This window comes from Anomaloglossus baeobatrachus, chromosome 12, assembly GCF_048569485.1.
Source record: "Anomaloglossus baeobatrachus isolate aAnoBae1 chromosome 12, aAnoBae1.hap1, whole genome shotgun sequence".
NCBI lineage: Eukaryota > Metazoa > Chordata > Amphibia > Anura > Aromobatidae > Anomaloglossus > Anomaloglossus baeobatrachus.
In genome coordinates, this window is record NC_134364.1 from 141890717 (window position 1) to 141917691 (window position 26975).

Sequence of the window (26975 nt, forward strand, 5' to 3'; positions counted from 1 at the left end):
TCCATACTCATGGGGCTTACTCTGGAGGGATGGTTGGGGTACTGGTATGACGTCAGTTTTTCTGTCTTGTGTGAATAATCACTGCTTCTTCTAGCCCCATATCAAGGTATTGCTCAGTTTTACCTACAAGGACTAACGCTTAAGAGCGTGACTCGGAAAGATGCGGGCAACTACGTGTGTGAAGTGACGGATAGCTCCTCGGGAAAACCAGAATACACGGAGCTCGTGACAACCTTAGTGGTCCTGGGTAAGAGGAATCATGCGACCTGACAGTTCTTCTTCTTTTCTCCGAACTGCACCTAACATAATCTCTTTTCAGTTCCCCCATCTGTGCCCATCGCTCGAGTACCCACATCTGTGACTATCGGGAGCTCCACTACCCTGTACTGCGTGGAGAACGATGCCGCTCCTCGCCCCACATTCACCTGGTACAAAAACAAGATCAAAATGCCTGAAGACCCCAAAAGCAGTCCCACCTTCCAGAACTCTAGCTACGTCATAAACACTGCAACGGGAGACCTGGTAATAATCCTCCGAGCCCTTCTGATGGGTTTGAGTGTTTGACTCCTGTACTGTTCCATGATGTTTGAGATGGTCCCCATAGCGGTACTTGATCCCTCCTATATTGTTCATGGATCTTTGGTCCCCCATTTTATAGCAGAGCTCTATGGTTATTTTCATCTCCTTTCCAGACCTTACCTGTATCGCTCATAGATCTCCATACTAGATCTCACCTCTGCTGTTCATAGATCTCTAAAATGATCCCTCCACTCCATATTGGATCTCTTGTTTAGAGAATAGATCTGGAGCACTGATCAATTATCACAATCTTCTTTACTCATCAGACTTTTAACCCGGTGACGAAGGCAGACTCTGGTGACTATTCCTGTGAGGTTACCAATGAGATGGGCCGGCAGTCATCAGCAACAGTCACCATGGAGGCTTGTGAGTATGCGGAGCTCTAAAGATGGTCCCGCTGCCTGAGGCGGGGGCACTGCAGGCAGGAACGGGGGGGGAAGCAGACATCAGCGGCCCTTCCTTATTCTATTTACCTCTGGATGCTTCATCTAGAGAATAAAGGTTAGGCTGTAAAAAGATGAAGCCCATTCTCCGGTACACTCGCTCTCCGCACAGGAGATGTGATGTCAAGGTTCCCGCTGTCTGTCACACTCATTCATTGGTGGAAGAAGGAGACGGCGACTCAGACCTCCACCAATTGTGTTCACTGTATGCAGATAGCGCTGACGTCGGAAAGCAAGCCGTGGCCACAGGAGGGTGTAGTGCGGCCTGCAGACCGGTTCTCAGCTTGTTGACTGGCTGTTCCAGTTTAGCGGAGACAGGGGGCTGGATGTCACCTTTTGAGCCTCACTTTTCCTGGGTCTGGTATATGATATATTGTGACTACAGACATGAGATGTTAAAAAAATGTATATTGTAATATGCAATGTCTGTATGTCAGTATGTTATATACCAGTCATACACCAATCTGTGCTGTACTATGTGTATATATATATATATATATATATATATATATATATATATATATATATATATATATATATATATATATATATATATATATATATATATATATATACACACAATGTGGCATATACACAATTCAAAGGTTTAGGGTCACTTAGATATTTTTAAAAGAAAAGCACACATTTTTTTTTTTTTTTTTTTTTTTTTTTCTTTTCTCAATGAAGCTAACATTAAAGGGAACCTGTCATCAGAAATTTAGCTTGAAACCTAAACGTTTCCCCCTCTGCAGCTCCTGGGCTGCATTCTAGCAGGTTTCTATACTTTGTGGCCCCTTTTAAACCAAATTAAATACTTTATAAACTTGTACCTTTTTGCTATGCAAATTTTGTAAATCGTCCATGGGGGCGGGCTGCCTGGTGTCCGTTACTGTCCTCCTGCCGATTTACGCTGCCCCAACCGCTGAATTTCATACTTCAGGACGCTGCCCCTGGGCGCCCGAGGTCCCGCGCATGCGCTGTGGGACTGTGCAGTGTGTGCACGTGTGACCGCTGGTGACATTTTGCGCAGGCACGAGGTTATGGGCGGCGCTGTGATTGTCCTCAGCAAGTGCCGCCCATAACCTCGTGACCGCACTTTCCCCTCTTCCTCCAGCGTTCTGCGCAAGCGCTTGCTGGCCAGATGACCCGACGTCACCTCTTTCCCATCTTGCCCTGCTGCAGGGTAAGATGGGAAGGAGGTGACGTCGGGTCATCCGGCCAGTGTGCGCTTGCGCAGAACGCTGGAGGCAATGGGGACAACGCTTCCACGAGATTATGGGCGGGCACTTGCAATGCAATCACAGCGCCGCCCATAACTCGTGCCTGTGACACGTCACCAGCAATCCTGGCGTGGGCGGCACCTCGGGCGCAGTGGGCTATGTCCTGATGTACGAAATGCAGTGTGGGGGGACTGTGTCAATGTGCAGGAGGGACAGCAACGGACACCAGAGAGCCCGCCCCCATGGACGATTTACAAGATTTTCATACCAAAAGGTACAAGTTTATAAAGTATTTAATTTGGTTTAAAAGGGGCCACAAAAAGTACAGGAACCTGCTAGAATCAGCCCAGGAGCTGCAGAGGGGGAAACGTTTAGGTTTCAAGCTAAATTTCTGCTGACAGGTTCCCTTTAAACAGAAATACACTCTAGATTGTTAATGTGGTAAATGACTATTCTCGCTGCAAACGTCTGGTTGTTAATGCAATATCTACAGAGGTGTATAGAGGCTCATTTCCAACAACCACCGCTCCAGTGTCTAATGGTACATTGTGTTTACTAACTGTGTTAGAAGGCTAATGGATGTTTAGAAATCCCTTAAAAACCCTTGTGCAAGTATGTTACCACAGCTGAAAACAGGCTTGCTGATTAGAGAAGGTATAAAACGGACCTTGCTTTGAGCTAGTTGGGAATCTGGAGCATTACATTTTTTTTTTTTTTTTTTTTTTTTTTTTTTTTTGTTCCATAACCTCAAAATGGCCAGAAAAAGAGAACTTGACCGTATGGTACCAAAATGTGCCCAAATCTAACTTGTGGGGGGGGGAAGCATGGGGTGAAATATCTCCAGATTACCTCCGCAAATTAACACCTAGAATGCCAAAGGTCTGCAAAGCTGGAATTGCTGCAAAGGAGCGTTCTGTGCCGAAAGCCAAGTGTGAAGAGAAAATTATTATTTCAAGTAAAAATCCTTATTTCTGACCTCGTCACTGTCTGCACGAGATTCTCTATTCATTGTACAACTCCTCTGAGAAATAACAGGAGGATTGTTCATGGAAAAGACAAAATTGTCCGGGTGACCCCAAAACTTTTGAACTGTAGTGTATGTATTTACTGATCACACCTGGCCCTGGCTAAGACATAACATTTTTTAATGTATGGCACTAATATATATATATATATATATATATATATATATATATATGTCGGTCGTGCTGTATGCTGGTGTCTGCAGTCGCTCACACTGAGCTATTGCTGTAGCTTGAACTTTCCTGGAGATTGGCTAACGCTAACCACCCGTCCTGATCTTTCTGGAGGCACAATCTGCTGCGGCCGGCGCTGGGAACATCAGGCTAGCAGATACGCTCCCAGCATTGGGTGTGATTGTGTCTGAGGTCTAGGTAGGCTGAGCCGGCACTTGTACATTTGTGTGTCAGCAGCAGCAGACAGCTGGGCGACCTGAAACTGCTGCTGAGTCCCAGGCAGGGGCCCAGTGACACTGCGCAGCAGGCAGCCGGCCATGTATAGCTGCTGGGGGGCAGCCGATGGGGGTGCTTGCCCCCGGGCCAGCCTACTCCTGCCTACAGGTGACGCTGCCTCCTCTTCTTCTGTAACTGCTTATTGACTGTTCCTCTTACAGATGAGAAGAACGTCGGTGGTATCGTGGCCGCAGTAATCATTGTCCTCCTCATCTTGGTTCTGATTGGAGTTGGCGTGTGGTTTGCGTACAGCCGTGGATACATTGGGAGTGAGTGCCTATCTGTGGGTTTTGGTGGGGGGGACGTGTGCAATGTAGGGGGATGCTATCTAATTTCTGTTATCTACTTCTATTTCAGAGAAAACAAAGTAAGTGGAGAGATGTAACCATGACTATACCGCCTCTGGAGGACACCATGTCCGTGGCCTGGTGACTGTGTCAGATGTCACGGCATCTGAATATTTTCTCTTTATTTCCTTCTTATTTTTGCAGCAAAAAAGTGATTTACAGCCAACCATCTGAGACGCGCAGTGATGTAAGTACAAGGCAGTTATGGGACATATTGTAACATTGTGTGGACAGTGAGGCAGGTGTGTGAAAGAGATGGGTGTGCGGTCGCCTGACCTTGTGTGCAGTCCCCACTCCTTCCTCTGTGGGGGTCTAGCTCACTCCTGGATCTGAGGGGATACGTTCTTCCTGCCTGTGTGTGGCTCTAGCTCCGTTCTCAGCTTGTGGGGCCACATCCTTCACCCTCCTGCCTGTGTGTGTGTGTGTGTGTGTGTGTGTGTGTGTGGCTCTAGCGCTATTCTCTGGTTTCAGGGTCACATTTGCATCAGTGTGTCTGTGTCTCTTGCTCCGTTCTCAGCTTGTGGGGCCACATCCTTCACCCTCCTGCCTGTGTGTGGCTCTAGCTCCGTTCTCAGCTTGCGGGCGCACGTCCTTCACCCTCCTGCTTGTGTGTGGGGCTCTCGTTCTGTTCTCAGGTTTTCGGGTCACATCCTCCCTTCTTTTGCCTGTGTGTGGCTCTAGTGCTATTCTCTGGTTTCAGGGTCACATTTGCATCAGTGTGTCTGTGTCTCTTGCTCCGTTCTCAGCTTGTGGGGCTCTAGCTCTGTTCTCAGGTTTTTGGGTCACATCATCCTGCCTGTGTGGTTCTTTCTCGGTCCTTGCTCTCTGGGGTCACGTCCTCCATCTTGTCTGAGCTGACCCTTTTTTATTTAATTTTTTTCCCCATTTTAGAAGAACTTCCAGCAGACGTCCTCATTTGTGGTGTGACGCTGGGTCCCTCGGCTTGCCTGCCTGAACAAAGTTCCAGTCCTGTTATTTATCATCCTCTCTTAGGCCTGGGGTGCAGTGGTGGCGCCCCCTGCTGACATTTGCACTACTCTGGTGTGCGCTGCAACCATCTCCTCTGCTTTCCTCCTGTGCCTTATCCTCATGAAATGAACTTGCAGTAAGACTTCAAAGCAACCACTACAGGCCCTTGGATATACACAGGGAAACCCCACACCCTGTGTGGCGGAGGGGGTTGATTTGTTTTTTTTTTAATCTTGGGAGGGTTTTTTTTTTTTTTTTTTTTTTTTTTTTGTGGTAGGGTCACCCTGGGGAGGGGGGGGGGGGGGTGTTTGGGGTAGGTGTCTTCCTGTGTGTGCGAGGTTGTCAGGTCTGGGCATTTTACATTGTTTTCTGTCTAGACAGTTTGTTTTTATCATGTTTTTTTGTATCTACTTTTAATTGATTCCTAAGAATAAATGGAGTAAACCCCACCTATATCATATGATTTCTTTTTTCAGGGGTTTGGGGAATAAGTGTTGCTTTTGGGGTCTTGTGGGTTCAGCCAACTGTGCAGCGATCTGAAGAGTGGCCTAATGACAGGAGGACCCAGAGCATGTGTGAATTATGTCTGAAATGGTGATGTGCCTGGTTGGGTAGGGATCATAGTTCTGGTGACCTAGTGCAGGCAGCAATATCCATACTGACCTCCGATGTATAAAGAAGTTGCCGAACCAATGGGGTTTTGTGCATTAATAGGTTTAATTTCCTAATTGTGGTTGTGTCAGTTCCATCAGCGGTGACACATACATTCATGAATAAAGTGCGGGTTAGTACACACAGGAAGGATCCTCCAACTCCTCCGCCGTCTGTAGCAGCTTGAGTGTCTTCATGTCCCAAGTCAATCTGTGGATCTCCTCATGTCCATCTGCAAGTCTATGGATCTGATAGTGTCTCTGCAAATCTATAGATGGCCTTTGTCCGTCTGCAAGTCTATGGATCTCCATGTGTCCTCTGTCCGTCTGCAAGTCTATGGATCTCATAGTGTCCTCTGTTATGCCTCTAGCCCCAGGCTCAACCCGTATTGGGCAGTGCCCTGCATGTGGTTCTGTACGGGCTGTCTTTCCTTCCATACAGGGTACTGACTCGGATCACAGTCCTGGATCCTTCTCCAGCTCTCTGCCTGTGGCCTGGTCATCCAGAAACATGCGTGCACTGAACAGGTCTTTCAGGACTTTCCATAGGCAACACTCTCCACATCCTTCTATGATTTAAAGGGCCAGTGCACCGTAACCTGGAAGTGCTTTTTCAGCCTATTGTGGGGAGGTACTGGATATATAACGCACCCTCCCCGTCTGAGCAACATCGTGTCCCTTTAGTGTGCCGTTGCTTCCGTCAGGTCCCTGTTCCCTGTCTTTGTTGTTTATCCTTATCCCTATTCCTAACGTGTGTTCCTTGTCTCTGCTCAGAGCTGGTTGTGCTTGCCCGCTGCTCCAGTCCTTGCCTGGGATTCCTGCTTCCCAGAGTCCACACTAGGTCGACTGTCACTACCCTGCTTCAGCTTGTTGGTCCAGATCAAGCACGACCTGTGGAGGTCCGAATCGAGTAGTCAGGCATCTTTCATTCCTGCTACTGGACAAACGCCTGGCCCGGTGATGCCATCTACATCCACATTGGTCTGCACTCCACATTGGTTGTCTGGTGCTCTGACTGTACTTGCTGTGCATTGCTACTCAGCCATACATACGGGTATCTGGACATCTCTTGTGCTGGCCAAGTGTGCGCTCTGGACTTTACCAACTACCCTTGCTATTTGGCGCCAGTCGCGCTCTGATTAATAAAGCTCTTCCTTTCCCTCAAGCTTTGTCAGAGTCCGTTCCCGGGGTCAGCTGTCATGTTACTCTATGGTCCAGTGGGTGCATTCCCTTGCAGGTAGCGCAACACTTTGTCCGTCTGTAAGTCTGCGGCTCGCCTCGTGTGCGGCTGCGGCTCGCCTCGTGTGCGGCTGCGGCTCGCCTCGTGTGCGGCTGCGGCTCGCCTCGTGTGCGGCTGCGGCTCGCCTCGTGTGCGGCTGCGGCTCGCCTCGTGTGCGGCTCGCGTCGTGTGCGGCTGCGGCTCGCCTCGTGTGCGGCTCGCCTCGCCTCGTGTGCGGCTGCGGCTCGCCTCGTGTGCGGCTGCGGCTCGCGTCGTGTGCGGCTCGCCTCGTGTGCGCCTGCGGCTCGCCTCGTGTGCGCCTGCGGCTCGCCTCGTGTGCGCCTGCGGCTCGCCTCGGGTGCGCCTGCGGCTCGCCTCGGGTGCGCCTGCGGCTCGCCTCGGGTGCGCCTGCGGCTCGCCTCGGGTGCAAAAGCTCTTAATGTCTTGTCTGGAGGAGGTCTTCTTCTCATGTCTTAGTCTGTCTATAGATCCTCTCTTGTCCTTTTTTCCATATGTCCTCTCCTACCCCCAGGCTTTGTAAGTCCTCTGGCTGGACTGTGGATCTGGACATCATGGTGTGCACCAGAATATGATTGAGGTGTAGTGGCACGAGCATATCTGCCCTCTCCCTCAATAGCAGGGCGTGATTGCGAGACAATGACTTACTGAAGACAGATACACAGTGGAGAGCACCCCACCCGTAAAGTGGGACCTGCTGCTAACACTACATGTGCTCCAGCTTCTGGACTACAGGACAAGTTTGTCAATGTCTGGTACCTGCAGAAACATTCACCTGGTTTTTCTATCCATTCCTAGAAGGTATTAAGAAATAAGGCAGTGCATAGCGACCAAGTCTCTACTACAGAATGTAGGGGTGCCCCTCTGAGCTTCTAGGCATCAGACATTGCTGATGCGGACACTTAGTGGACTGCCGTCTTTTTCAGGTTTATCCCTGAATGATTCTTCCAATTTGAGTTTCTCAGGGTCTCCAAAGCGGACAGTTTCATGGAAGCAACGGGGTGGAGATACTTTAAGGACCTGATCAAAGAGACTGAAGTCCGCCACATATTTTCCACTAGAAGACAGTGAAATGATAGGGCTGAATTCATAACCCCAGAGGATCTCCTCGGGAAGGTAAGATGTGCGCACCTGGCATGTGGCACTTGTAGGCTCCACTGTCCCACTGAGAATGACTACCAGCTCAAAGTCTCCTTCTCCAGAGCGAATGGCAACATCTCTTAGTGGGCTGGACTCATCCACCACGTGATAGAAGGTGAGTGGGAGGATTAAGAAGGGACTGTCGGACGAGGTGTCTACTTGGAAGTCCACATTGATCTGGTTGAGATGAACATTCTCGCCCTCCTTGGTGACCTGTGTCTGGAGAAACTTTCCAGTCACTTGACATCCAATCAGTAGACTTCTACGCATGTTGGCTACTCGAATCATCAGACACAGCTTGCCTTCATTTTGTGCCACCACAGCATTTTGACTAAATTTGATGGTTTCTGCCCTTTTCTTTGGACGAGCAATTTTTGCCAAGAAGGTTCCAGTGATAAAAATTTCTAGGATTGTAGTGAGAACCAATTGAGTAATGAGCAGCACAATGGCCAAGGGGCACTCCTCACTGATGTAACGAAAGCCATAACCAATGGTGGTCTGGGACTCCAGAGAGAAAAGGAAGGCTCCGGTTAGTGTGTGCACCTGCATGACACAAGGCGTGTGGTTTGCTGGAGCATTGAATTCCAGTAGATCGCCATGGACTAAAGCCACTAAGTACCAGATGACTCCAAAAATAAACCAGGTTCCTGCAAATGTTGCGGAGAATAAAAGCAGCTTGTATCTCCACTGCATGTCAATGAATGTAGTCCACAGATCCTTGAGATAGAGGAAGCTCTTGTCAGAGATGTGGTCAATGCGCACGTTGCTTCGTCCATCTTTTGTCATCACACGTCTTCTTCTCAGGCTTGAGCCGATCAGGGGCCGGCTGTCTGTCTGTGTGGTCTGGCTGTAATAGACCTTCACTGGAGAAGTCATCTATAAACGGCAGAAAAGAAGAAACCGTTAGGGAGGGTTATGGTGACTGGTGGCATAGAAAGTTTAGTGCAGATTGGACAGTGGTACTCGACTAGGATGTGGATTAGTTATAAAATCGAATATCAATAGTTTAGACCCCACAACTGTAATATCATGTAGAGACACGGTTTGCCCTATTATGATTTTACTACCTTGCTTCATGTGCTTGTCAGGGCCATACATCTGGATTGTCATTTGTCATGGATTGTCCTGGTCATACCCCTAAGTGCTACCATGACGCTTCATTCTTGGTACCAGGACTACTGGATTGTTCTGATAAAGCTGAGGATGTACTATCAAATGTATTCAGTCTTTTGGTTGTGAATTGTTCTTGGCCCTGTTCCTGTGTAGTATCTAGGTTTAATCTGGTCATTATCACTGACCTCTTGCACATAAGGTTGGTCTAATTGGGGGAATGACTGATGCCACCAATGGAGTTGTGGAGCCCTGTGTGGCATTGAACCCTATCCTGCAGTAGCGATCAGTCTCATCATTCTGACGCCATCCTTATGTACCGAGGGGAATCCATGACCAGATCTGGAGCAGGAAGACCTCATTCACAACGGGTTTGTGCAGAAGGAATTCTTCCACCTACAGACCAGCTACCGTATATGCCATCCATCAGCAATTAGCCAAAAAGTAAAAACCAAGCTACCCGGCTCATATTCTCCTCTGAGGCTCATCTCAAGCTTATGGAAAGTGTCCTGTACGCTCTCTGCAAACTTCTGATATTCCACCACTAGAGGACGCTTGTGTACAGCCCATGAGTTCTATACAATGAAAATCCCCAGAGGTACTGCAAAGCTTCCAGCACTTTAAGGCTGAGGTAAGAATCGCACATTTACTAGAAGCAGCGTCTTAAATTTCTCAGTCCACCAGATACTCAAAGTGAATTGCCTAAATCACACGCTTCAAAATATTCAATGCGCGCCGAGCGTCTTACAAGTGCCTATGCAGAAATGGAAGCTAAAACCTATGGGGAAAAAAAAATAGCTGTGCGCACGCTGCATTTTTTTTCTCAAGAAAATTCTTTGTGAAGATTTTCTTGAGAAAATGTGCATGTAACTTCTTTTCCGCAGGTACCTGTGGAATACCCCCGGAATTTCACTCTATTCACTGTAATGTAATCGCGAAATACCGGGGGTATACCACAGGTAGCAAATGATGTGCAGTATAGCCGCGGTAATGTTCATCGCTGACTGCGGTTTTGCAGGGGAGTGATGTCATTATGCCAGGAAGAGGAAGCGGAGCAGAGTAAACACACACGTCACACTCCCTGGACACCGCACAGAAGCGCTTCCGTGTGACCTCCAGGTGCCCGTGCAGTCTGTGTCCTGCTCCAGCCCCGCGGCTGCCTGCCCTGCAGTGTGTCAGTGTCTGCCCGCAGTGTCAGCAGCTTGTCACCCTGCAGCGCAGGCAGACACTGACACACAGCAGTGCGTGCAGCCGCGGGAATGACGAGCGCTGCTGTCAGGAGATGAGATCATTACCTGCTGTGACGATCTCCTGCCGTCACCGCAGTCAATGCTGTCTATGCCCGCGGCCCGAGACTGTCACTAGCGGTGACGTCACGGGCTCTCGCGATACCGCTGACAACGCGGCGAGCATAGAAGGCAGTGACAGCGCTGATGGCAGGACTGCAGGAGATCATCACAGCAGGTAATGATCTCATCTATCCTCCTGACAGCAGCGCTCGTCATCCCCTGCAGTGACCTGGGCTATTGATGTTAGCTCAGGTCACTGCACTGCTCTCACAGCCAATGGGGAACATTCTGTTCTTCATTGAATGGGACAGTGACTATGGTATGGATCGCCGTGGGACCTCCCCGACCCCCCCCCCCCCTCTTATTGGATTACGCCGGACGTGGAATTGATTGTTCTTTTCAATAAATTGGTGAAAGAGGGATTGTGGGGAGTGTTGTTTTTTTTTTTTCCCCCAAATAAAACTTTTTTTGTTGTCTATTTTTTATTTCTTACTGATTGGGTTGGTGATGTCGGGTATCTGATAGACGCCTGAAATCACGAACCCCAGGGCTTGATGCCAGGTGACATTACACATCTGGCATCAACCCCATATATTACCTCGTTTGCCAACGCACCAGGGCAACGGGATGAGTTGGGGCGAAGCACCAGGATTGGCACGTCTAATGGATGCGCCACTTCTGGGGTGGCTGCGGCCTGCTATTTTTAGGCTGGGGAGTGTCCAATGACAGTGGACCTCCCTAGTCTGAGAATATCAGACCACAGCTGTCCGCTTTACCTTGGCTGGTGATCCAATTTGGGGGGGACCCTACATTTTTGGTTTTAAATTATTTAATATAAAATAACAGCGTGGGGTGCCCTCTGTTTTGGATTACCAGTCAGCTGGCTACAAAAGATGGGGGGACCTCACGTTTTTTTTTTATTTATTTATTTTATGGCTAAATACAAGGCTAGGCACCCTTTAGTGACACAGGAAAGTCACTAAAGGGTGCCAGCTTAGAAAATGCAGGGGGGTGGGACATTATATAGGTCTTTCTCATCTATCTATCTATTCATCTATCCATCTTTCCCGCTATCCATTATCTGTCTATCGATTATCTATCTATTATCTATATTATTTATTGCAGTTACAGCATAAAAAAACCGCAGGGACCAACCTGTGGAAAAACCGCGGGGAAAACGCAAGTGCGGTAATCTTCAACTCTCAGAAGTTTCTCAAGAAATTTTCTTGAGAAAAATCACTTTTCTAGTGCGCACATAGCCTAAGAACGAGATTGAAGTGAGGGACAGAGTCGCGACAGATGGAAGCACCGAACATTCAGGCAGAAAATGATAGCATGCTGCACCCATGACTAGGTTGACGCTTTTACAACTAGCTACTGGTGGGTGTGAAAGAGCTCATGGATTCATATGCATTCACCTAAACTAATGCTGAGCCAAAATAGTGAGCCCTCCCCCGCGTTGTAGCATATGTTCCAGATTAGTATAAACAGTTCCTAGAGTAACCGGACACCTACAGTCCCCAGGGTTAGTACAATGCTCTACCAATTTATGCCATATTCACTTATCAGTGAGTCGGCTGTCAATCAGTGTGACATTGGCTGCCCCACCTCGTCTACCGAGGAGAGTGGAAAAGAAGCTGCTTCTCTGTTGACGAAGCCACTGAATCGCTAGCAGGAGCGGTCTGTGCCGGCGAAGAATGGCAACAGGCAGGTAGGTAGCAAAGTACCTGCCTTTTAGTGTTTTAGGCACAATTTTATTTTTTAAAGTCTCGGATATACCCTTTTAAAGTTTTGTTTGTTTTTTTTTTTTTTTTTTTTTTTGTTTTATCCTGTGAAATGCAGCTCAATGGGGCTGAGATCTGGTGATGACTTGGCCTGTGCAGAATATTTCACTTCTTCAGGTTTTTTTTTTTTGGACCTTTTCCATCTCTCTGAAGCGCCGCCCAGTCATTGCTGCATTTGGTTGAACCTGAGCAGAAAGTCTCTCCCTGTTCACTTCAGAATTTATCCGGCTGCTTCTGTCTTAAGTCACATCATCAATAACCACTAGTGGCCCAGGGCCATTGTTAGCCCTGCATGCCGAAACACCACACTGCCTGCTCCATGTATCACAGAGGATATGCTGTGCTCTGGACCAGGGGCTGCTCCAAGCCTTTTCCAGACTCTTCTTCCCATCATTCTGGTATAGGTTGACCTTAGTCTCATCCATCCACTGCTGCTATACCAATACTGGGCAGCTTCTTTAGATTATACTTTACAAAAAAAAAATCATCTAGCCTTTCTATTTTTCCGGCTGATGAATGGTTTGCAGTTTGTGACCCCTCTGGATTTGCTCTCATGAAGTCTTCTCTTTATGGTGGACTTAGATCCTGAAGCACAGACCTCCTGGAGAATGGTCTTCACTTGGGTGGATGTTGTGAAGGTTTCTCTTCACCATGAAAAGACTTCTGTGATCATCCACCACTGGGTGAAGTCTAGGACTTTTTTTTTTAGTTACTAGCTCACCAGTGTGTTTTTGGTTTTTTTTTTTTTTTTGCATAATGTACCAAACTGTTTATTTGGCCACTCCTAACATTTTGCTATCTTTCTGATGGATTTTTTTTTCTTCAGCCAAATAATGTTAGGTTTTTCTTGCTTTGACCGCATGTTGTGAGTTCACAGCAACAGCTTCCAAATGCAAAAGCCGCACTTGCAATCAGCTCCAGACTTTTTACTTGCTTAAGTGATGATGTATCAGTGAAGGAATTGCCTAGTCCATTAAAGAGCTTCTGAGATAATTGTCTAATTACCTTAAAGAGCTGTAATTCTGGGACATTGCCATGATCATGTGCTGAGAAGACGTGTCTGATCCGCACTAAGGGAATCCTGAAAAATATCCTCTGAAGAACCCACACCATACCCTCCGTTAGACCCATCTTTCTCTCCTAAGTGATGAGAGAAGGAAAAGGAGGTTTGAAGCTTCTGCGGTGCCTGTATTATCCCTGGAGAGAATGGGAATATCATGACCTGCTGGTGAAAACTGAGAAGACTTCAGCCGCTTTAGGTGCTCGGCCCAGAGCTGCAGAGGAGGAAGAGAGACCCTGAAAATAATTTCTTACTAGAAGTGCGGGAGGGCCCTGTCACTGGTGTGTCACGGTTGACAGTCCTGTGTTGTTTGGCTGTAGAAGGTCGCAGTGTTTGGTTACATAAACTGCTTTCTGACAGTCTATTCTTCCTGCTGTGATGTAAATGGTATCCTATGTACAGTATCTTCTCTGCTTAGGGTTAATCCCTTTCCTTTTAGGACCTTGCGGTTATGCTCATCTTTCAGCTGTTAATCATCACTGCCCTTTTGTGTTCTTAAATACCCACGTTTCCTCTTAGTGTTTGCTGATAGTTATATTAAAATACAGGCCTTGCATGCAAGCAGTCGGCTTCTGTTTATCTGGGGAAAAATTTGTTTGCTGTAACTCTCCGTGAGTCTCCATAGAGAGAAATTTACCTCTCCCTATTTGTGCTCCCTGTGTATTCTTTAGATCTTAGTGGGGTTGACTAAGCACTCATCCCATCCTTTTTTTCCCTCTAGAGCCCAGTTTAGGGTCAGTCAGGGCCAGTTATCCTGCTTGGTGTATAGGTGCGGAACCTATCTAGGGTGGTCAGGGCAGCCAGGGGTCACCATCTTCCCTTCCCTAGTCACAGGGTTTCCTTTCTCTGTCGCTGTACGTGTGGTTCTTCCTCATACCTAGTGTTACAGTCCCTTTGAATCATTCAAATTCCAATCAGAGATCCGTCTGTGCAGGCGCTGGGGTCTCTCCACTGGAAGGCTGCGGAGCTGCCGTGGTGAGTACTTCACAGGTCCCTAGTGCTGCTGATGACATAGCACTGTAGTCACCAGTCCTGCACTATTGGGATTGCAGCAGCATCATAAGAAATCTCTAGTGACAAGTGTTCAAATCCTGAGTGTAAAAGTAGAATGACCCACAGTAAGAAGGTGAAGGATGATGGAGGGATGCAGACAGGTGTACAAGATGGCGCCAGTACACCAAGCGGGAAGAGGCAAAACACTGTGAATGCTGCTAGATTGGAGCAGTTTGACCATAAAGCTCAAACTGCAGATCCTGAATGCCATAAGTCAGGTATTGACTATAAGCAGCTACAAAATTAATCTGGTATGGGTTTAAGATTCTCAGCCCTTGCCTTGGAAGAGGAGGAAAGCATTAGAGGAATATAGATCCTGACATACAGGAACGACTTGAGTAGAACAGTTCTGTAAAAGAAATGAACGCTCTGAAAGGATGGGACCCCAGGGAGACTCTCCATCACTGCTAGATGTATTTAATGCCATCAATATTTGAAACTCCACTTTCCACTCTGACCAGCCAAGTAGAATACATCCTGGAAATAATATCTTATCAGTCATGATGTCCAGACAGTGTCGGAGCAAACTACGGCTGTGGAAGGAAGAGTGAGTGAGCTGGAAGATTCCTTTCCACCTATCCACAGAGATATCCAAAGTTATACACAGGCTATCGCTAGTGATGGGCGATCCCCCCGATGGTCTGGATCAGGGAGACTCGCCCGATCGTTTTGTAAAGATCGGGATCGAGAATATGATCTTGCATCCGATCTCGGGCGTTAGTTATTTGATTGGGCGGGCTGTAAAATCTAATATATAAAGCTGTGTGTGTGTGTCCGTCCGCTAAAGGAATCCGCACCGTTGCATTTACAATCACGAAACTTTGCACAGACACTCCATGTGACTCAAGGAAAGTCATAGACTGTTTTGACGGGAAAATTTAACCCTGCGCTTTAGTTACTCTCCAACAAACCTGCCTCCATTAAAGTCAATGGAGCTACAAGGTATAGTTTATAAATAGCAGCTGTGAGTGGTTGCTATAGGAATGAAAGACATTCATAGTATAACAAGCTTATGTGTGAGGTAATAAGATGTCAGTAGGGAAACGGAGGGAGAGACAGACATAGGTACAGACAGTGAAAGAGACAGAGAAACAGACAAAGAGGCAGACAGACAGGAAAAGAGATGGATAGAGAGAGACCGAAAGACGTAGCTACAAAAAGAGTAAGAGACAGACAGTCAAAGAGACACAGTCCAAGAGACAGACAGACAGACAGGGAAAGAGACTAAGAGAGACAGACACTCAAAGAGACAGAGGCCGACAGACAAAGGGAAAGAGACAGACAGTCAAAGAGACAGAGGCAGATAGACACAGACAGACAGGGAAAGAGACAGAGACCGGGAAAGAGACAGAGACAAGGAAAAAGACAGGGAAAGAGGCTGCGATCACCCAGCATGGCCTAACAATCTCAGGACAGGAGCGCTTCAGCTGCATGGAAATACATGCAGCCCACTGCTCCTGTGGGGAGATTATGCGACGTGATGTGATGCGACACTCGCACAGTGACAATGAAAGTTCAGTTACCAGGACCTTTGATGACATAGTCATGTGACCAGTCTGTAAGCCAATCAACATTCACACCAGACTGGTCACATGCTATGACGTCATTGAAGGTCCTGTAAGTCTCAGTGCTGGTTACCGGTGGCACAGCAATGATCGGACTCGGAAGCAGGAGCAGCCGGGAGTCTGCAGGACGTCTGCAGGAAGCATCGCGGGACCTGTAAGTATGATCATAATGTTTTTTAATAATGTGTGGTTATTTTACAGCCCCTGGACTCGATCTGTAACACTAGCTTCCCAGGAAAGCTCATGATCGGGATCATGTACACTATCACTATGTGATCGGTAAGATCCCCGATCTTTACAGATCGGGATCGCCCATCACTAGCTATCGCAGCTCTTCTCACTAAAGTAGATGATATGGAAAAACCTCCAAAAGTGCAACAAATGAGGGAGGGAGGAAGGAAGAGACTTGAACATTTTCTTTTGAAGTGGCTTCTGGACACCTTTGGCAAAAATTCCCTCACTCCATTATTGGCTGTAGAGAGGACCTACAGAGTGCCAACTAGGCCCGGACCAGTGGACAAACCACCTCGCCCCGCCCTGATTAAGACTATCCACTACAAAGACCGGGATATAATACTACGGAAGGCCCGGGTGAGGCATGAGATTAGTCTTGGTGTGGCAAAAGGTGTCCTGTTTTTTTTTTGGCAAAGGTTCCACATAAAAGGAGTCCATTCCTGAATATTAAAAGAAGAATGAGAGTGCTGGGAATACAATGTTCTATGATCTTCACAGCCAAGCTGAGTGTGGTGGCTTTGGGGTCAACAACCTTATTTGATTCTCCAAGGATGCCCTTATATCTGGCAAGACAGGAAAGTGAGTCTTGAGAGACTTGGATGGGAGAGTATGGAAGGACTTCTAGTTCCCAGGTTTATAAGAAGTCCTGACTGGACTCTGGAATTTTCCATAAGTTTAGTTACTCCTTGAAGTGTTTGTGGGGGTGGAATAGAGGGAGGGTTTTCTCGAAAACAAATTGAGCTCTGTTCTAATGGTTAATGTACTGTTTTGTTTGTGTTTTCTTCTAATTGCTGCAGAGGAAGCTATATTGGCAGGCTAAGTGGTCTTTAAGGCCCCATCCCTTATGTGTAAGGGTATGTGTATATTGGGAAGTTGAGGGAATGGGTGTTTGAGGTGTACTTATGTTCTAATACCTGGTTGATTGCAGAAGTGTTTTTGTTAGTGGCATGGTCACATATTTGAGAATATAAAATGGTGTTGATGGTAAACTTTATATGATGGAACACCTAGGAAATGAGGGAAAGGTCAGAATGCTATTTTTTTAATATATTAGTCAATTCCGGTGATATCAGGGTTACAAGAAAAACCTGCTACAAAGGTCATGGGTAGGACATAGTCTACATTCAGTATTCCCTAATTACTCTACAGGGTCAGTCTTAGTACACAGTGTCATTCCCTTCAAATGTGCAGACTCTTTTCAAGATGATGATGATGATATCAGGCTTTTAGGGGTCAGATGTATGTCTCACTTTACGTTCCTCCTCCATATTCTAGCATCCCGTTCAAATATACTAGTGAAAATGGCCAGATCTACCTGTGCTTATTATGGGCGACCAATTCTATTTGTAATCTCTTTAAAGATAAATATTGTAAGGGGAAAGTTACGCTGTCTCATTTTGGCTGCCTTATTAATTTATTGGGCTGGGTGGATTTATGGAGGAAAAAGCATTTCACTTCAAGGGTCTTCTCATGCACCTTGTCGACTCACCTATCCCTTTCTAGAATTCTTATGGTACTACAGTATGTAACTCCCTTATGGTTCCGTTCTTGATAAAGATAAATGACCCCCCAGGTCCCTTTCAAAACCATTCACCTTTTTTATACCATATTTTATGAAGAGGGTGAATCTACTGGCCGCATCTTAGAATGCCTTTCTATACCAACAACGGATGTGGACGGAAACATTCACACGAAAACTCCTGAAATCTTGCAGGGTTTGCATCAGTTGTATAAGGACCTCAATGGTTCAGTACTCACAGGAGGACTTTGGAGAGATTAGACTTCCCTCATTAGGGAAACGAGATATGGAATATCTGTAGAGGCCAATATCCACAGAGGAGATCCTACAGGCAATGAGTGAAATGGCAAACAACAAGGCCGTAAGTCAGATGGCCTCACTATTGAGGTGTATAGGGCTTTGTAGGAGGAACTACTGCAACATTATTTGGAAAATGATCAATGATGCGTTTGAGTCTGGGGTTCTTCCACACTTGTCATGAGGCAATAATTGTGTTACCTAAATAGGGGAAAAGTGGAGATACCGGATTCTTATGAACACCAAAATGATACAAAAAGGCACCAGGGTTCAAAATAATAAGTAATAATTGGCATGGACCTTGATTAATGCAAACAATACAAATGTTATTACATATAGGGTGGCAAAACACTCACATTTAAAATCATTTAAAAACAAACATACATAGTGAACACTGTCTCCTGCATGGATCAAACCTAGCACATACTCAAATGATCCTGGGGATACAATCTTATCAATAATGATATCTATCCCCCAATAGGGAATTCAATATACTCTTACAAATGCACCCCATATGTATTTAAGTGTGCCTGCATTGCACCTACTGGTTATTGGGATCCATGAGACTACCACCAACCATGTAGATCACGGCTGAAATAGCCAGGCTTGAGTCTCAATAGTAACTACAAAGAGATTACCCAGGCTGCAATGCAAGGTTCAGGAGTCCCAGTGAAAAACCCGACGCGTTGCGCCAGTCAAGCTGGCTTCATCAGGAGAATACCACCGTCCAGTATTTGTGGGTCTATATATATCAACCACATAAAATGTTCACCCTATCAGAGCACAGGAAAAATAATTATCTTGGGATAACACAGGTGTCCTACCAGACTGAAATACGGCATCTGTTTTATCCTTAAAGGAAATCTTGAACCACATGGAGCTCCTCCATTACCGAACGGCCAGGCAGGAATCCCTTGGTGATGGCCGCTGCCCTTCCTTGTCACGTGGCCGCACGTCATAGTAGCGATCACGCATCTGATACACAGCGCTGCTGCGCTGAACCAAAAGCATGGTCGCTAAACAATATCGTGGTGGAACGCAAACAAACGTTTCACCGTCCGGAAATGACATTACACATGAACGGAAATGCAGCATTGTAGTGTGCTCACATGTGGTTGCATCATTTTTAAACAGTCCCCCAGGTACAAATGCCGTGACAAAAGGTTCCACGGTGTAAAATAACCTGTTTATACAGCATTAAAGGGTGCACCCATCCAGTCCATCATTTTTGAAAAATCCCCCAGATACACATGTCAACAAACAACAGTTCCACAATACAGAATACCATCAATTTACAATACATTTCCCTTGATAAATTTTGATCAAACTGCGTGGATAAATATAACTATACATAATATTTTGAGCGACATAGATACAATATTTTTGCAGATTTACAAATGAATTCAGATAATGCTATTGTGTCCAAAGTACACTAAGCATTATTTATCAGCGCTGATATCACAAAATTAGTTTATTTTTTGTAAAACCCTGTGAATAATAGATCCTCATTAATACCACCAGGATGCACACTGTTCAACTTATATATCCATCTGGATTCGCTACGCAGGAGAGCCGGTACAACATCACCACCTCTAATAGACATCCGAATCTGTTCCAAACCCACAACATATGTGTTTCTGATTTTACAATTATGAACTTTGTGGTAATGCATAGCCACAGTAGACATTTGTTTACCCTGTTTAAGATGAGTATTAGCAAGGGATATATTACATAGGTGTTGTTGTGGGTTTGGAACAGATTCGGATGTCTATTAGAGGTGGTGATGTTGTACCGGCTCTCCTGCGTAGCGAATCCAGATGGATATATAAGTTGAACAGTGTGCATCCTGGTGGTATTAATGAGGATCTATTATTCACAGGGTTTTACAAAAAATAAACTAATTTTGTGATATCAGCGCTGATAAATAATGCTTAGTGTACTTTGGACACAATAGCATTATCTGAATTCATTTGTAAATATGCAAAACTATTGTATCTATGTCGCTCAAAATATTATGCACAGTTATATTTATCCACGCAGTTTGATGAAAATTTATCAAGGGAAATGTATTGTAAATTGATGGTATTCTGTATTGTGGAACTGTTGTTTGTTGACATGTGTATCTGGGGGATTTTTCAAAAATGATGGACTGGATGGGTGCACCCTTTAATGCTGTATAAACAGGTTATTTTACACTGTGGAACCTTTTGTCACGGCATTTGTACCTGGGGGACTGTTTAAAAATGATGCAACCACATGTGAGCACACTACAATGCTGCATTTCCGTTCATGTATAATGTCATTTCCGGACGGTGAAACGTTTGTTTGCGTTCCACCACGATATTGTTTAGCGACCATGCTTTTGGTTCAGCGCAGCAGCGCTGTGTATCAGATGCGTGATCGCTACTATGACGTGCGGCCACGTGACAAGGAAGGGCAGCGGCCATCACCAAGGGATTCCTGCCTGGCCGTTCGGTAATGGAGGACCTCCATGTGGTTCAAGATTTCCTTTAAGGATAAAACAGATGCCGTATTTCAGTCTGGTAGGACACCTGTGTTATCCCAAGATAATTATTTTTCCTGTGCTCTGATAGGGTGAACATTCTATGTGGTTGATATATATAGACCCACAAATACTGGAGGGTGGTATTCTCCTGATGAAGCCAGCTTGACTGGCGCAACACGTCAGGTTTTTCACTGGGACTCCTGAACCTTGCATTGCAGCCTGGGTAATCTCTTTGTAGTTACTATTGAGACTCAAGCCTGGCTATTTCAGCCGTGATCTACATGGTTGGTGGTAGTCTCATGGATCCCAATAACCAGTAGGTGCAATGCAGGCACACTTAAATACATATGGGGTGCATTTGTAAGAGTATATTGAATTCCCTATTGGGGGATAGATATCATTATTGATAAGATTGTATCCCCAGGATCATTTGAGTATGTGCTAGGTTTGATCCATGCAGGAGACAGTGTTCACTATGTATGTTTGTTTTTAAATGATTTTAAATGTGAGTGTTTTGCCACCCTATATGTAATAACATTTGTATTGTTTGCATTAATCAAGGTCCATGCCAATTATTACTTATTATTTTGAACCCTGGTGCCTTTTTGTATCATTTTGGTGTTCAGATGTCTTGTTAGGTACATTGCACAGTGGTTTCCAAATTATTCATTGGTGGTGCTGAGGCTCTCTTTCTGGATTCTTATGAACCTGTATCATGATTGAGAGCAGACGTAAAAATATTAGCCAAAATCCATGCAATAGGCTGAGTTTGGTTATAACCTCGCTAATACACCCTGATCAAACAGACTTTATGCCCTCAAAGTCTACTACCAATAACATACGTTGGGAATTTCTAAAAATGATCCATGGGATAAGGTAATTCTCTACCTAGACACCACTAAGGCATTCGATAGCGTGGAGTGGGGATTTATTTGGGCAATATTAAAAGAAATGGGGTTTGGGCCTAATTTTAATAGGTGGATTAGGTCCCAACGGCAAGGGTACAGACTAATGGTTGTGTATCTTAGTGATGGGCAGTCCGGCTCTTTTTGGTGATCTGGTTCCCATGACTCCGCTCACCAAAAAGAGCCGGATCTTTCAGATCGTTCTCGGCTCCTTATTAAATATGTGTTCACCCCAGGTGAACGCATATTTAAGATTATAGTAATGCCGCAAAAAACTTGCCCACCCGTGGCTAAACCCCACCCACTTACAAGTGACCGATTAGATTGTTGAGTAGGCAGAGATTAGCCGCGGGTGGGTGGGGTTTCAGCAGCGAAAAGAGCCTTTTAGATATTTTAGTGGCTCTCATTGGTGATCTGGCTACTGTCGGTCACAGCAGGGATCTTTGTGTCGGATTGTTCACGACCGACACATCACTAGTGTATCTGATAGCCTCAAATTTAGAGCCACTAGGCAAGGGTGCCCAATTGGGTCATTCTCAGAACTAAGGATTAATTGGTCAAAGTTGGCGTTGCACCCCGTTAATAATGGAGCTGGATTAGTATTGAATGTCTTTTCAAATATTCCTGTGGTTGATATTTCCTATCCCCTTATTTACAAGACTTTAGAGGGTAGACATTAGAGGGGATGGAGGAGGCATGGGCACTAATGATGAGCGAGTTTCGAAATACTTGGATTTGCGATACTTGCAACGAGTACTGTCTAATACTCGCATATTCATTTCAAATAGTGTATGTAATGCAAGTCAATGGGGAATACTTCCAATGTAACGAGTAACCCGAATACAGCACTATTCCCTACTCGCATGAATAGTGCGGCATTCAGGTTACTCGTTACATTGCGAGTATTCCCTATTGACTTACACTGCACACACTATTCGGAATGAATATGCGAGTATTAGACAGTACTTGTTATGAGTATCACGAATCCGAGTCTTTCGAAACTCGCTCATCATTAATGGGCACCAGTGCTGAGATACTTGAGAGGTAGGAGAACTTATTAGAATGTCTTAAAAATCATCAGTTTAGGGTCTACTCAAGATGGTGCCTCACCATGTCCATTATTCATAAAACATGGTGGACTTGTTAGAACTTACTGGGAATGCAGGAGTGCGCTAAATGGACCCCTATATGGAATAATCCATGCCTAAGGAAACTTCAGCCTCTTCGGGGGTTTGAAGGGTGGAAAGGGGCAGGGTGGCTCTGAGATATTTATATCAACTGTATCCCAATGGGCACTTCTGTTCATTTGAGTATCGTAAGCAAGACTTTAATTTGCAAAATCCAGTATTTTTCAAGTACTTGCAATTGAGACATGCCATAAGAGCGCAAGAGGCTCTCAGATCTTACGCAAACAAATGGAGTAATGGATTGTGAGGATTATGATGAGGGATATGCTGAGAAATATTATGAGGATTATGACAGTCAAAGGTCAGTCAGCTGTCACTGCTCATTGTTACACGCCCCTGCAGCAGCGATTCCCCCAGATCTACTCAGCAAATGGTCAACGTGACAGTATTCCATTAAGTACAAGGAAGCCAACAAAGCCCCTGCTGACCAGCAGGAAGGAAGGGCGGGCAAGTCAGGTTCCTTCAAGGTTTACAACTAAACTTCCATCAAAACTCCAGACCGGACGGAACCATTGAAAGAATTACAATATTGGGGAGTGTGTCGCTCCCACAAATTAGATAGGCATATGTCCAGATTCCTGACAGCATGATGCACATCACACATATTTCCGCTAAATTGTGAAGCATGCATAGCCATGAATAAGTGATAACTAGGCGTAAGAAGGCCGTAGGCATCCGGAGTTTCCGGTCTATGGCCAGGTCACATAATAAGGAGAAATATAATGGTCATATCTTTCATGTGAGATGCTCAGAGGCAGAGTTAGAAGGAAATGTGAAAATCTATACTTCCCCGGAAGGGAGAAGGCACACCCATGGCCAGCCCAGTCCTAGGTCACAAGGGAGACATGGGGGGAACATAGGTACTTAAAAACCAGAACAGACATGTTGCGAGTGCTATTCTCTGGGTGGCCTGATACACATGGGAGAAGTCCCAGGAAACCTGTGGCTGCACAGCACCTCCCCTGTGCCAGCCAACCACCAGTCATATTCATATAATCATATAGATATATATATATATATATATAATCATAAGGAACACAGTAATTGATCCATCTGTATATCTTTTATTAGCCACGTCTTATCTGTAACTGTACTTTTGACATATATATTCTGGAAATTCCATCTTGTATATAGTGCATTCTCTATTGTGCCCTTAAAGTGAACCTGTCAGGTGCAATATGCCCCCCGGACCACGAGCAGTTCTGGGTGCATATTGCTAATCCCTGCCTAACCGTCTCTATACACTAGCATAGATAAAGAGATCTATAGAAAATATTTCTAAAGATCTTTTATCTTAGGCTAGTTTCACACTTGCGTTGAACGGGATCCGTAGCATTGCGTTGTGTGACGCATGTAACGGATGCGTTGCATATAGTGGCACAACGCATGCTACAGATCGTACAAAATAACGCAATCCGTTGTAGTTTTTTTTCCTTGACTTTACACATCTGAGCATGCGCAGTTGTGTAAAGTCAGCTGCGTTAACGGAATCCGTCAAATGACGCATTCTAACGGAATCCGCCACCATAGGCGTCCATTATAAAAGCAACGGACGCCTAACGGATTCCTGCAGATTGCGTTTTTTTGACACTCCGCCAAGCGCAGAAAAACGTTACATGCTGCGTTCAATCCGCTAGACGCAGCATCAAAATAACGCCGCTGCGTCGTCCAGAGGATGCAACGCAGACACTTGCGCTACAGTGCGTCGTCCATACAACTCTATGGAGAATAGCGCGGTCCATTAACGGATTGCGCTATTCTCCATAGTGACGGAATGCGCTGAACGCAAGTGTGAAACTAGCCTTATGCTAATGAGGGTGGGGAACAGTCCCTAGGGGGATATATCACCCAACTAGCTGCCCTCTTAGCATGCCCACAGGAGCGTACTAACATGCTATTCAATTCAGCATCACCAGCGGTGATGCCCGTACAAGCGTTCACTGTGACCATGCTTCTGAATGCCGGGCACTTCCAGTCATGTGCAGTAGACCCGTTCACCCGGCTTCATACTGCACATGACTGGAAGTGACAGGTTTACTTTAAGGCGATTTAAATATATGATTTAATCTTGAGCGGTTTCTTTTATCTCGATACCTGATTCCCATGTCTGTTAGTTTGGTTTAGTATTACACACTACCTGGGCTGGTTTCTGGCCCGATATAGTCCTGCTAACAGACCAGGCCTATATCTAGCAAGAAACTGATGGCAGTCTACTGTACTGGACCGGCAGACTTCTGTTCCACTGGGGCTAGTTGGAAGTGCCTGTCGGGGTTGTGGGAAAGCTGGGTGCCGTGCCGGAGGTTGCGCAGCCTACTCTGTTCCCCTTCTCGTCCCTCCCTGTGCCTGCGGGGACAGGAGGTGTCAGTGCTGCATTGCATCAAGTGGACCTTACGTACCCCATGGAGAAGCAGAATGTTGCATGTTGGCCGAAGTGACTAGGTTGAATCACGTGGCCCCGAGCGGAGGGACATCTGAGTGACCCCCCCCCGGGCTGGGTCAGTGACATGGATTGTGTGGTACATGCTCAAGGTATTATTTCTTTAATGTACATATTATTAAATATCGTAGGTGAGGCAATGGGCAAAACAAAGACGGCTTGGGAGAGAGACATGGGTCCCATCTCTGAGGAAGATTGGCAGGTTAGTCTGGAATCTGAGGTTGTGGGTTGTATTATTTACATAGGCAGGTTAGCAATTATTGCTATTTTCCAGGACGTCCCTCCAGACAGCACCACAGGATCACAGAGAGGTTAAAAGGCGCCCACCTCCACCCTCCAGTGTTTTTCCTGTCCCTACAGGAGACGGTCGCATGAGAGTTGCTCCTGAATTGGAAATATTTTATCCTTTAGAATTTCATCATACAGATTTAGTGTGTATGGGATTGGGGGTCTCGGCCTTCCCTTCTACCTGTGAAGTGGCTCGGTGCTGAAACCTCTCAAAGGCATGTCCCTCAGCCATCACTCGCTGTATCAGAACGGGCTCAGGGGGATCGGGGAGGGGTCTCTGCCTTCCCTTCTCCCTGACAAACAGTCCGGGGCCGATACCTCTCTGGGTAGAGGTCCCTCAGCCATCAGCGCACGATCTGAAATAATGTGGTATTACTGGCCGTGACTCTGAAGTGACCAGCCAGGGAGGCCTCTGGCTGTGTAGTCGTGGCAGCACTGCATTCAAGGCACATCCCTGGCTTCATCACTTCTTTAATGTTGAGAGAGTGTGTGTCGGTATCTTCATCGGCCGATGCACAAAGAGTCTGCAGGCAAAAGTCCAGATGCAATAAAAACGACATTTATTCACAAAGATAAAACACTCCGGTCAGCAGTTTCCGGCAATATTAGTGGAGCTGGGGACAACCTGCCCAAACGCACCCTCTGGTGGGGATATGCCCTAGATACTCTTCTTCTCCGGGCTCCCACTCTCCGGCCAAGCACACACTGGACCCACACCAGCGGAATAGACCCTGAGGTTGAGTCCACCTCCTGTTCTCCGGTGTCCCTTGATGGTACGCTCACACACACACTTGCCGCCGCAGATGTTCACTGTCTGCTGTCCCGGATCCTCTCTCCCACACACAAAAACAGACTTAGCCTAGATATCCGGCCGACTCCTCCTCCCCGGTGGCAACAGCCGTCCCACCCGGCCACTAGGGGGTGCCCTAACACATCACATAAAAATATGAAACACTTTTAATAATAACTTTTCCGGGACTATCAGTAGGGGTTATGGCCACCCACTACATGCCTCCCCTCTTAAAATCCGAGCCTCCCGGCAAGGCTCTAAACTTTAAACATTTTAACACATAAAAACCTTTTGGGTCAGTCCTCAACAGCGGCACCAGTTCAGCGGCGCTCCCGGTCTTTAGGGGCGCTTAATGGCGCAGCAGCGCTCCCGGTCTCTGGATAGCGCCCGGAGGCTCAACAGCGCTCCCGGTCTTAGATGGGCGCCCGGAGGCTTCAATAGCGCTCCCGGTCTTTGCTGGAGGTGCCCGGAGGCTTCAAGAGCGCTCCCGGTCTTTGCTGGAGGGCAACAGGCCCGTAAAACTTTTCAACAACAAGGAAACCTTCTGCCGGTCTGGGAACAACACCGGTCTTTAAAGGTGCTGGAGTAAACAACTTACTCTGGGGGCCAGGCTCTCTTCCATTCCTCCGCTTGAGCCTGGATATAGGCCCCCAGAGATTGTCCCGGCTGGTGGCGGATTCGCCTGAAAGACACAGGGGCGAAAGGCGGCTCCACCGGCACAGCTGCTGCAGCTCCTCTTGGGGGTGATGGCGTCTCTGCCCGAGATGGCGGTGGTGCGTCCAGCATGATGACCGGCTTGTTTGTAACATTTTGCGTTACCGCTACCACGGTTGGAACCTTCTCCGGGTCAGGGGCCGATGCAGTCGCTGTTTCCGGGACAGCAGCCATGATGCG

The 26975-nt window shown here is 46.5% G+C and overlaps 2 protein-coding genes across 4 annotated transcripts in view; one reads left to right on the forward strand and one right to left on the reverse strand.

The window, feature by feature from the left end:
* Window positions 1–5299, forward strand: part of F11R (F11 receptor) — a 16932-nt gene extending 11633 nt beyond the window's left edge. The window contains exons 4-10 of the mRNA XM_075330701.1: window positions 95–247; window positions 320–522; window positions 846–945; window positions 3876–3983; window positions 4072–4081; window positions 4206–4248; window positions 4953–5299. Of these exons, the coding sequence (XP_075186816.1) occupies window positions 95–247; window positions 320–522; window positions 846–945; window positions 3876–3983; window positions 4072–4081; window positions 4206–4248; window positions 4953–4988 (653 nt within the window). The 3' untranslated portion in view covers window positions 4989–5299. The remainder of the gene's footprint in view (window positions 1–94; window positions 248–319; window positions 523–845; window positions 946–3875; window positions 3984–4071; window positions 4082–4205; window positions 4249–4952) is intronic.
* Window positions 5300–5728: 429 nt separating this feature from the next.
* KCNJ10 (potassium inwardly rectifying channel subfamily J member 10) overlaps window positions 5729–26975 on the reverse strand; it is a 259124-nt gene continuing 237877 nt past the window's right edge. For all 3 annotated transcript variants that reach the window (XM_075330697.1, XM_075330698.1, XM_075330699.1), the window contains one exon: window positions 5729–8933. In XM_075330697.1, coding sequence (XP_075186812.1) covers window positions 7797–8933 — 1137 coding nt within the window. In that variant the 3' untranslated portion in view covers window positions 5729–7796. The remainder of the gene's footprint in view (window positions 8934–26975) is intronic.